This window comes from Rhinolophus ferrumequinum, chromosome 19 (genome assembly GCF_004115265.2).
Source record: "Rhinolophus ferrumequinum isolate MPI-CBG mRhiFer1 chromosome 19, mRhiFer1_v1.p, whole genome shotgun sequence".
Lineage (NCBI taxonomy): Eukaryota > Metazoa > Chordata > Mammalia > Chiroptera > Rhinolophidae > Rhinolophus > Rhinolophus ferrumequinum.
Window position 1 is genome coordinate 13,730,777 of NC_046302.1, and position 12,598 is coordinate 13,743,374.

Sequence of the window (12,598 nt, forward strand, 5' to 3'; positions counted from 1 at the left end):
AATAATCCATAATGTTGGTGTGATACTTAAATAGGACATTGTAGATAAAGCACTTAAATGCAGAGGACCTTGTAATACTCACAATTTGGGGTTTTGTCATTTCGCTTCTCTTATTACATTTGCTGGTGACATATACTGGCAAGAATAGCTGATATATTGCATATTGCATGGGGATGATAAGATTAGCCTTTGGTTTCAAGTTAACAGAAACAAAAGGGCCAAAAATTGGAATGAATTAGCACAATTTGGTACGAAGAAGATTTAAAAGTTGTCTAAAGGGGTCTTACCTGATACTAACAATGTGATCACAGGACAAACAATACAAAACTTTCTCAGGCCACATCCCAGGAGGATTTTCTGTAGAACAGACAATTATGGCCATTCTGTATTCTGTACTTGTCAGCCCACATTTGAAAATCTGAGTTTGGTTTTGAATGTTCTATTGTCAAAGAGAAAATAACAAATTGCACTGTCTTTAGAGATGAGTCATCAAGGTAATGAACAGCCTGGAAATCTTGTAATATAATAAAAGGATTAGATAAAGGGAGCATGTCACCTAGAGAAGAAAAGGCTTAGCTTGGACATAATACTTGTGTTCACAGTTGTAGACTATTGCATGGAAGAGATGTCTTTTTGTGACCTTTTGGCATGCTAGTAGTGACTATAGACACAGAGCATTTGATATTAGGGATTAGAAGAAAACCAACATTAAAAGAATTAAGAGTCTGTCTTTAGTTGCTTTTTTTCTTCCTACAGTAAGAATATGAAGCACTTCGTGAAAAATTTATCAAAATCCTTTTACACAGCCTTTAAATGCTGCAATTTGTCAATGTCAACTTACATCTGTGTAAGTACATCTGCTGTGCCCTGACACTTTTTAAATTGAAAGAAACACTCTGTTTCAGCTCAAAGCAACATGTAGGTCACTATTTCCACCCGCTCCTAAGAATTATCATTGTTGGCTCTTTACTAACTAGCCCATTTAAATTGTCATCACATCTTTCTTAGTGATAACATTATTTCTTTTCTTACTGGCTCATAAACTGACACTACTGTCATCAGTCTTTCTGCAGTCTCTGCTTCTGGAATTATTTTCCTGGATGTCTTAATCATGGCAACAAAATTTATTCTCAATGATACTGTGTCGAGTTTTAATTATTACATATTACTGTTTTGCAATTACTAGAGTAGGAAAATTATACTTGGATTTATTACTGTACTTTCCACCAAACAGAAGTATCATTTTTGTTTTCAGCCATAGCTTGAAATAGTCCTATATTATTTAGTGTCCCTATTATATTATTTAGTGTCCCTAAAACTTACCATAAGTGATATACAGTTGACCCTTGAACAACACAAGTTTGAACTACACAGGTCCACTTATACACAGACATTTTTCAATAAATACAGCTTGCCCTTCATATCCATGGGTTTCTCCTCAGCAGATTCAACCAACTGCGGCTCGAAAACAGTGTTTTTGCATTCCCAACTGCAGATTCCCAACCTTGGATTCCCAGCTGCAGTTTAGATTGAATGTGAAGGGTTGAATGTGGTTAATTTTTTGGTGAGTCAAAAGGCATATGCACATTTTTAGCTGCACAGTGGTTGGTGCCTCTAACCCTGTGTTGTTCAAGGATCAACCGTATAGGGTTTTTCTGGGGGGGGGGAGGGAAGTGACGGTTTATTTTAATTATGTTGATCCCCAAATTTGTTAGTAGCTTAATTGCTAAGAAATGAAATGGGAAATCTTAAGTACTTCTGTTAAATAGAGATTCCTACTTCTAGGTACATACTGAAAAGAATTGAAAGCAGGGCCTCAAGGGGTGGCTGGTTAGCTTAGTTGGTTAGAGCGTGGTGCTGGTAGCACCAAGGTTGCCAGTTCGATCCCCACATGGGCCACTGTGAGGTACGCCCTCCTTAAAAAAAGAGGTGGAAGCAGTCAAGTGTCCATTAATGGATGACTGGATAAACAAAATGTGGTATATGGATAAAATGGAATATTATTTAGTCTTAAAAGAAGGAAATTCTGACACATACTGCAGCATGGATGAAACTTGGAGACATTATGCTAACTGAAACAAACCAGATAAATACTATAGAATTCCACTTATATGAGGTAACTAAAGTTTTCAAATTCAGACAGACAGAAAGTAGAATGATGGTTGCCAGGATCTGGGGAGAGGACAAAATAGAGAGTTAATGTTTAATGTGTACAGAGTTTCAATTTGAGATCATGAAAAAGTTCTGTGAATGGATGATGGTGATGGTTACACAAACGTGGATGTGTTTAGCCATTGAAAAACTGTACGCTTAGAAATGATTGGAATGGTGGATTTTATGTATGCATATTTTGCCACAGTGAGAGAAAGAGCAATGCTTATTATGGAATAAACTCTCATAGCTCTATAAGGTGGGTATTGTTATCTCTACTGTAAGGAAGAGGAAGAGGTGACTCCAGTACCAGGGAGACAGCTGCAACTCAAAGTCAGGTTCACTGGATGCAGAGCCAAGATCAGCAGAGCAAGCTCCCCACTGTGAAACTACTTGTGTTAAAATCAATCACCTCCCACAGCAAATCACATTTCTCTCTGAATTATTTTAATTGATTTAGTGATTAATTTGGTCCTAAGCAAACTAAAATGAAGATAATTGTAGGAATCATTTTGAGGTAATACGTAAGAATTGTTTTTATAAAACTGGTAACCATGGAGCAGAAGAAAGAGAGAGGAGGAGCCCCACCACTGTGTTCAGTTCAGTTCTGTGTGGTAATTTGCCTAAGTGTATAGGCACCATGTACTCGCACGGACCTCCTGGGATGACAAAAGCAGGCCATAGCCCAAAAATTCCTGCTGGGTTCTTTGGAAACAATTCTTGAAGTAGTAAGTGCTGTATCCTCAGACAGCCAGCAATAAAACTCCGCTGGGCACATTTAAGTATTAAGAAAGTTTATTTCCTTATTGCTCCCAAACAGAGAAACATATTCTCCTAGGCATGACACAATCAGAATATCATCACCACCCTGCTTTCTGTCACGCAGGAACGAAACCCAGCGGGTCATTCCTCATGACCTCCTGAGCCACTGCCCGGTCTCAGTCTGCCCTACACCACCCCCACTTCTTTGCCTTCCATGGTGCCGATTCTCTTCAGATCCTCATGAAGGTCTTACTGGGCCTCTTGTCACAATGTGTTAGGGAACTTCAGACTCCACCTCTCTTCCCCTGTCACATTTATTCAGCAAATATTTAAGGAGGCCTAACATATGCCAGCCACTGTGCTGAGCTTTGGGAATACAGTGATGGATTCCATATACTCCCATGATCCCAGAGGTGGTCACTGCCCTCAGAAACCCACAGTATTATGCAGGAAACTGAACAGCAGGCCATTACAACACACTTCCATAGGCCTCTGATGAGAGGCGGTTTGGCCCTGTACACCCCAGCATCCTGGATATCTGCCATCCTGGACCCTGCCCTGTACCTCTAAGCTTCTATTCTCATAAGCCCCTGTTTTATATTGTTTTAAATCTAATGTTGCATGGTCTAGAGAATCTGTGCAAAGAATATTTGAATTTCAAATATCAGAAGAGTCTAAATACGATGGATAAACATATTTGGCACACTGCAAGAACTGAATTTTATGTTGATAATATTATGCCTGATGAAGAGCTGCACCTTCATTTTGGACAAGGCACACTTTATAACTAACAATGTATTATCCCAGCTTCTAGCATATGGCTTTGCACATTGTGGGCCCCGTGGCTCTTTGATAGTCTCCCCAACTGAATAGTCAGCAATCCCCACCCAAATCAGTCTTTTTCTACAGAGCAAAGTTGATGGAACAAATAAAAAGGTGCAGCATCAAATGAATCCCCAAGATTTCCCCCTCAATTCCGTTCTACCCCACCTTGAATCCTATTTATTATTTTCAGTCTGATAGCTACTATATTTTTCTTTCTGCTTGCAGTACATTTAGTATTCTTTTTATCATTGTTAAAGTGAAAGCTTAGGTTATTGACTAGCGATCATTTCTTTTTTTCTAACATTGTCATTTATACCTATTGATTTCCTTCTAACCACTGCTTTAGCTGCATTCCATACATTTTGATATATTGGATTTTTATCTTCATTTATGTCAAAATACTTTCTAATTTCCCTTGTGACTTCTTCTTTGACACATGGGATTTTAGAAATCTGTTGTGTTTAATTTCCAAATAGTTTTGGCCTTTTAAATTTTCCTTTAGTTATTGTTTTCTAATTTAGTTCTATTGTGATTAGAGAACATACTTTGTATAATTTCAGTGCTTTTTAATTTATTCAGACTTGTTCTGTGGCCTAGCATGTGCTCTATCATAGAGAATGTTCCACATGCACTTGAAAACAATGTGTATTCTGATTTTGCTCAGTAGAATGTCCTATAGACGTTAGGCCTGGTTGGTGGATAGTGTTGTTCGAGTCTTTTATGTACTTGGTGATTTTCTGTATAATTGTGTTATTCATTATTGAAAGTGGAATATGAAAGATTAACTTAGCATAAGTTATTTAGGGAGAAAAGTGGGAAAAGATGAATACCATTTGAATAGGCCAACATCAAAAACCATCTTACATAGGAGCTAACGTTTCTGAATATGTACACTCCCTTTCCTCTAAGCAAGTCAACTTCCTTTTCAGGTGAACATAATCAATGCACGATTTTTGGTGTTTTTTTAATGAGTGTTTCCACATCAGGAGCCCATATGCATACTGTACCCTTTATATTGATAGCTGTGGGCTCTGCTCTCTAAGTGGACAAGATAAAAGAGTTCATTTCTTTATATTTAGTATATTAGTAAAGTATGTGTTGTTTTATCAGGAATGATTAACCAAAATAAAACTATTTGATCCTTTCCAAATGACTTTTCACTTTGAAATTTTGGAATGATGCTTTATTTCATAAGGTATTCTGCCTTATTTCACAAGTGCCCGGGGTGAATATTTGTGGCAATGATGCTTCATTTCCCCATCTCAGCCAACAGACACTCATTTTTCAAAGCACTGGACTTTCACTTCCTCTTTTGAATATACACCATTTATTAAATAGCCACCCCCATTGCTGCCCTGATACCCATTTGGAACAGCTCATCGTTTATGATGGCAATATCACTGCTCGGGGTCAGGTTGCAAAATAGCCCAAGAAACACATTTGTCATCTACCTCTCAAGTTCCAAAGGGAAGTGAACTTTAGGTAATAAAGCTTCTAGCTAGGGCTCTCTTTTCCTAAAGGAGACCATAAAGGGAAAATGAATTCTTCAGTTTATTTGGTTTTTTGATTGGGATTTTGGCATGGACATTTACAATGACCCATTGTGAATCACCATAATAGCACATAACACATGGAATATATTTGCTTGACCTGGCAGAGTTATTTTCATGTTTGGAAGCTATTTGAAGGTACCATAGGAAACATTTCTAGAACGATTAGTTTCTCTTTTGTAATAGTAAAATACATAACAGGTTTATTTTTTTATGTTAAATTCTAGATCTGTTTTGATTTGGTCCCTCCTCCAAGGTAATTGCAAAAAGTGGCTGCTAAACCAAATGTCAGGGTTTAGTATTACTGAGTCTTTTTTGACTTTTATATTTAAGTAATTCCTTACAAGCCTCAAGAGTGGGTACAATCTTCTACATTGATCAGAGGACATTTGGAATGTGGAGAGTATCTTTACCATCTGAGGAGATGGACATGGGTGTGCATGAATCTGACGTGCAAATGGTATCTTATTTTTTTAATCAACATTTCTCTAATTACTAGTGAGACTGAACATCTTTTCATATGTATGGTGGCATATAAATTTATGTTGCTGTGAATTTATGTGTCTGTCTTCCTTAGCCCATTTTTATTGCCTTGGTTGCATTTTCTTCTACTCAGTTTTAAGCCCATTTTGAATAGTATGGATGTGAACCCTTTTTGTTATGTTGTACAGTGTTGCAAATATGTTGCCTACTTCATGACTACTTTTCTTAACTTTGTTTACAGTGTCTTTTGTTGAATAACATTTTTTAATTTTTATGCAACTCTACTTGTCAAACTTTTTTTCAAATGGCTTTTAGATTCATTTCTTTCCCACTTATTTTCCTTTGCATTTTTCAGTCCCTTTTTATTGCCTTTTAGTCCCTTTTTATTGCCTTCAATAAGGTTTAATAGTTGCTTTTTTTGTTTTTTCATAAAATTCCAGTAAATTTCTGTTTTAATTTTTAGGTATAGCAATTAAGATTTAAAAATATATTCTTCTATATCATATTAGACATCTTTACATTTGTAATTTTTTTTATTTTTAATCTATATGAAAAGTAAAAATCCATTTTCCCCCAAATTGATGAACCTCATCTAACACCATTATTAAATAATCACTTCTTTGCTTTTTTGAACTGCCATCTTTGCAATATACTAAATTCAAATACATACCCAGTTCTATTTCTGGAGACCTTATTTTATTTCACTGATTTGTCTATTCCCTCATTAACACCACACAGTTTTCATCATTATAGCTATAAAGCATATTTGAGACCTGACAGGGCATTTCTCTTTGTTTTTTTATTTAATGTTCTGGCTGTTCTTAGAGCCTCTCCTCTTACTCATCTTCTATATTTAAGTTTCATGCAGAATCTCAAATCTCTCTCTCTAAGTTCCACTGATACTTATCACTTGTTGTTGAAATTATTGCAATATTGAGACTACCGTGGCTGGTTTTCCTTCTCTAGTTTCGCACACTATAATCTACTCTCTAAACTCCCTTCATAAAGAAATCTGATTATTTTGAGGCCTCATATAATTTTATAGCAGCATTATTGAGATGTAATGAACATACCATACAATTTATTCATTTAAAATATTCATTCAATTGTTTTTAGTATATTTACAGAGTTGTGCAGTCATCACCGCATCAATTTTACACATTTTTATTACCCCAAAGAGAAACTCCATACATTTTAGATATCACCACCCAATCCTGACATCTTCCTGCTGTTTTAATGCCCTGCCCCAGCTCTAGGCAACCACTAATCTACTTTCTGTTTTTATAGATTTTCATATTCTGGAATCCTATAACTTATGGTCTTTTGTGAATGCCTTCTTTCACTTAGTATGATGTGTTCAAAGGTCATCCACATTGTAACATGTATCAATACTTCATTTTTTTTATGACCAAATAATACATTTTACTTATCTATGTATCCATTGATATACATTTGGGTTGTTTCCACCTTTTGGCTTTTATGAATAATGGTGCTACAAACCTCATATAAACTTTTTGAGTTTGTTACATTCCAATAAAAAATTCTGTGGGAATTTTTATTACAATTGCATTGAATGTATAGATTAATGTAGGGGAAATTTAAGTTTTATTTCAATATTGAGTATTTCTATCCAGGAAAATTGTTTTCTTCTATAATTATTTAGGCCTTGTTTATTGCCTGCCATAAAGTTTTAGTTTTCTTCATAAAATTCTGGTGCATTCTTTTTTGGGATTTCTACTTATTTTATAATGTTTTACCATTTTGAATGAGATTTTTAAATTAAAATTTATATTTGGTGATGGCACAGAAAAGAAATGGGCACAAAGGAAAAACTTACAAATTATACAGGACAGAATTCTAGGGCAGGGCAGCCACAGTTATTATCTTCCTTCCCAAGATGCCTAGGAAAATGTGAATGAGAAAATTATTTCATGGTCTAAGAGAATTTTAATTGCTCTCTAATCTCAGCTGGACTTGATGATTTCCTGTCGAAAGTTTTCTTCTGAGACACCATGGGAGAGTTTAGCAATCATCGGAAGCTATTTATTTATATTATTTGCCACAGAATTTAGGGTGCCACATCAATAATAGTGCTGCCACATCTGATTTCTACCTACATTTTAGAATGTGACTAAATGCACCTCTTCCTTTGTTCTCTTCCAGGATTTCCAATGAACACTCCCCCAAACTCCAGATCCGGAGTCATAGTTACCTGAGGGCCGTAAGTGAGGTCTCCATCAACAGAAGCCTGGACAGCCTTGACCCTGCAGGCCTGCTCACGTCACCAAAGTTCCGCTCCAGGAATGAGAGCTACATGCGAGCCATGAGCACCATCAGCCAGGTGAGCATTGTGGCTGCAAGTTATGAATCGCACAAGGGGTAGTGGACACTGACAGGGCATGAAGTGAAAAGACCATCACACCACACAGACCACTGCTGAATCAGGTGGGAAGTCCAGTCTAAATGCTACTTGTGTTCAGCCCCAGCAAGCGTCTGACATCAACCATCTACCAGCAGGGGAGGGGCCTGAAGATGAATAAAGCACCTTAGGGGAGTCCATGGAAATTCATGAGCAACCAATCAGCACCAGCAAGTTTGTCAATAAGAAGTTAATGGATGAGGCTTTAGTTGTAAAAATGCTTGAAGGATAGAAGGGCAGGGTAGACGTCACTGGCAAAATCGAAGTAGTGTCTAATCATAAAAGAATAAGTATTAAGCAGGTCATCGAGTCAGGGACCCAGGCATAGGAAACGAGATATGATCTACTTACCTCAACTGGTTCCTAGGTAAAGATTGTTTCTTAGTTATGAGACAGAAGCCCTCTTCTAAGAACTGGTACACAGGACTGGGGATTAAGACTCAATAAAGGTGACTTATTCAGCTAAAGTTTTCCCAGTCTCTCCCATCAAAGTCGCAGAGAGTGTGGGAGAGGGGTGTGCTGCGTACACTCAGAGTCAGAGAGAACCTGGGACTCTGGGAGGACCTGACCCTGCAGCTTTCAGAGGCCAGCAGAGAAGCAGAAGGTGTCTCAGAGGCTTCCTCTGGGGGAACAAAAAGAAGGTATTTTTTAATGATGTTTAGGAACTCTATACAACAATTTTAAAAATAAGTACTATACTATTAATTCAGCTAATATTTATTGAGCAAAACACTGGGCCAGATTATGCAAGTTATTCAATGATGAATAATACAGAACCCCTGCCACCCGCCCAAAAGTTTACAGTCTAATGAAGAGCATACAAAAAAACCACAAAAGTGCTATCACGAACATTATTTATTTGAACACCACAAAAACACTCTGAGGTAGGTGGGGCAAGAATTAATCATAAAATCCACCTTGACTGGGTCAGATACTGTGGCAACTGTTTTATATTTTTCAAATATTAGTCCTTATAAATACTCTGTAAGATATGTAAGGAACCAGATATTAAATGAGAAATTGTGGTCATGAGATTGTCAACAAGATCCTGAAGTGAAGAAGAAAAAGATATTAAGAACCCAGATTCTAAAGACAGAGCTTCTAGGCATGGGGTCTAGGGATATGCATCTTAACAAATATTCCAAGTGATTCTAATAAAGTAGTACTTGAGTTCAACTTTGGAAAATACTAGCCTAAAACATATACAAGGACTAGCGGATGCTATACTTGGGTTGGCACTTAGAATGCTTATAGCGGCAGCAATGGTAAATCTATTTTGAATTTTGTTCCAGGGACATTTTTATACAAATGGTCTTGCATACCAGGCCCAGTGGACTGGACTTTATTCATTAGGAATGGGATTGATTAAAGATTAATTAAAACTTCAGCTTTTAAGCAGGCAAGACATGTGATCAGAACTTTGATATAAACTAATTAATCTGGCAGAAAAATGAGGAAAGATTGGAGATGATGAGAGGCTAGAGGCAAAGAAGCTAGTTTTGAAGACACTGTGATCATCAAGGTGAGTTAATGCTACCGGTGGTGCTGTAGCTGCTGGTGGTGATGGTGGTGGTGGTGGTGGTGGTGGTGGTGGTGGTGGTGGTGGTGGTGATGGTGGTATAATGTGGTGATAGTATAATGTGGTGGTATTATAGATGAAACAAATAATGCATTTGAGAAAAAAATGATGAAATTGTAGGCTAAGCACTGGAACATCTCTGATTTGTGAGACTGAAACCCTAAAATAGGACCGTTGCTCTCATTTTTTCCCTAACATCAAAATAGAACGCCCTGCTCTACATGGATTCTTGAAGAGCAAAGTCAGGGACCACAGTGAGGTTCCAGGAACAGGGCAGGGTGGGAGTCAGGGAAAACTGGCAAATGGAATTTCAACAATTTTGCTCACTGTACACTTCCTTACTTTAAAGATATTTTCAAAAGCATGCATACCTCTTTCTGCTAGCTAATGCTGTCCAGTGATACTCACAAACCAACTCTTAGGGAAATAGTTGGTGCCTCATTTGGTGAATGAAATTTGGACTTGTTTTATCCCTACTTTTTTCACAATAAACAACATAATATTTAAAAAAATTTTTAAGATTACCTTTATTTTGGACAACCTCATGGTCAAGTATCTTCTGGAATTGTAAAATCATCTCTAAGTCCCACTGTCATACAAGCAGAATACATCAGGGGGGTTAAAAATTTTTGTTGGAAAAATATTTACACGCATTCACTGCTTTTATAACTTTACATGTTTAAAACAAGAGAACATGTCCCTTCCCCCACCAACACATTGTGCCCATGCAGCTGCCTGCTTTTAGTCCTTGTGTCATAGATATGACCTTAGTTGAAACACAATATATCACTTCCTAATAATATCACTTCCTAGTGACAGCTTACTAAGATATCAACAAATCATTGAAGAAGCACATGTGGGCCTTGATATTATGGTGGGTCAAGCTCTGCAATTCAATGGAGTAATTATTTTGCCTTAAGTAAAATATAGGAAGAATAACTATCCTAAACAGATTCCTGATAATACAGCATTTTTCTTCTTCCATATTCAGTTTTCAGGTAACTCAGTATCTTTAAGGATAATTTCAAACTTTCAGTAGCAGACCCAACATTGTCATTTTTTGAAGGAGAATAGTTTCTTCTTCAAAGCAATACTACTATATACTCAAGACTTTTCAAAAACTGGTTGGTCTTTACGATGTTGGTAATATTCTCTTATAGATAGATATTAGTAGCAGCTTTAATAGTAGAGAATTTAAGTGCATTATATCCTACTCCCTTTTAAAAACTGACATGTATATCATTTATCAAAGTCTCATAGAAAGATCAAAGTAAAATATTGTAAGCTAAGAAATTGGTCTGGAATAACTAAATTGTTTGTTTGTTTCTGTCATTCATACCTCACAGAAATAAAATATCCCTAAAAACAGATTGTGCTTTGATGATAAAGAAAAATTGAACATCTTTCTTTATGGCTATTCCTTTTCTATGTTTTTACTACATATATATCTAATAAAAATGGGGGCTATTTAAACTAAGGCTTGAGAAGAAAAAAATTTTAGAAAGTCACATATTTTTCAAAATATTTGGTGAAATAACTATCATTTCCAAATTATCTTATTTATGTCTTAATTTATTTTAAGTTCAAATCTTAAATATCTTCATCTGGAATGATAAACTAGAATCCCACAGACATAGTTTGTCTGATAACATGTTGAATGTTGACATTATTTTAAAACTAAATGTATTTAGACAGTTATTGTGCTTAGTAGTAATACCTCAGTTTAGCTGTGCCTTTAGACCTAGACCATTCCTTTATTTTATGATTCAAACTTACAAAAGAGTTGCATGTAAAATACAAAGAACTCCTGTACATCTTTGACCTAGACTCATAGTCATTGATTATTAAGACTTTGGTTCATTTGCTCCCTCCCACCCCAACAATTAGTTGCAAATATCGTGTCCCTTTATCTCTAAAAACATCTCCAAGTAATGTCTAAAAAACAAGCATATTGATAATATATGTAATTGTTGATATGGATATATGTAATTATTAGCCTTGAAAATATGCAGGGATTATATCAGAGTAGATTAAAGTATGTGAAAATTCTATTTTAAACTACAAAGAATGGCTATTGAGAAATCCATGTCTCTTTTCCACTTGCTATGCCTTAAAGAAATTAGTCACTTTTATCTGAAGTTTAAAGAGCTGAGCCATTATCAGAGTGTATCTTCAGAAAACACAAAATGAGGAGACAGTCAAAAATTGTAACAGTTTTCAGTATGTGTTCTGAGCTTAATTGTAGTTTGATCTGTTAAAGTCTCAATTTTTTTTTTTTAGAACAGTTTCTTTTCTTTTCTTTTTTTTTTTCCCCTGCCTCCCCCCCCCCCGCCCCGCCCAATCCAGTTCAAGCCGTTGTTTTTCAGTCTAGTTATGTAGGACACAGCTCCCTGGCCCATGCTGGTATTAGTAGGTCGCCAGTCACTGTTGGCCGTTCACAGCAGCTCTCGCAGGCTGCTGGCTACACACGCTGGCCACCAGCCGCTCCTGGCAGCACACGGTAGCCCACAGCAGCACACAGCCCCCCCACAGTAGCTCACACCAAGCTCCGTCTGCTCAGGGCAGCGGAGCTCCAAGGGAGAGCCCCTGTTCACAATCTTAGCTGTAGAGGGCACAGCTCACTGGCCCATGTGGGAATCGAACCTGAGACCTTGGGGTTAGGAGCATGGCACGCCAACCACCTGAGCCACCGGGCTGGCCCCTGTTAAATTCTCAATTACTCAAATTTAATATTAGGGAAATTAGACATATGAAGTTCTGAAAGTAACCGAAAATTGAAGAATGTTCCCACATCTCTACAAAGTGAGAAACTGGAGCACCTGGTCTAGC

The 12,598-nt window shown here is 36.9% G+C and overlaps 1 protein-coding gene across 10 annotated transcripts in view; it reads left to right on the top strand.

The window, feature by feature from the left end:
• DLGAP1 (DLG associated protein 1) overlaps positions 1-12,598 on the top strand; it is an 853,569-nt gene that overhangs the window by 683,399 nt on the left and 157,572 nt on the right. For all 10 annotated transcript variants that reach the window (XM_033087117.1, XM_033087115.1, XM_033087116.1 and 7 more), the window contains one exon: positions 7,935-8,112. In XM_033087117.1, coding sequence (XP_032943008.1) covers positions 7,935-8,112 — 178 coding nt within the window. The remainder of the gene's footprint in view (positions 1-7,934; positions 8,113-12,598) is intronic.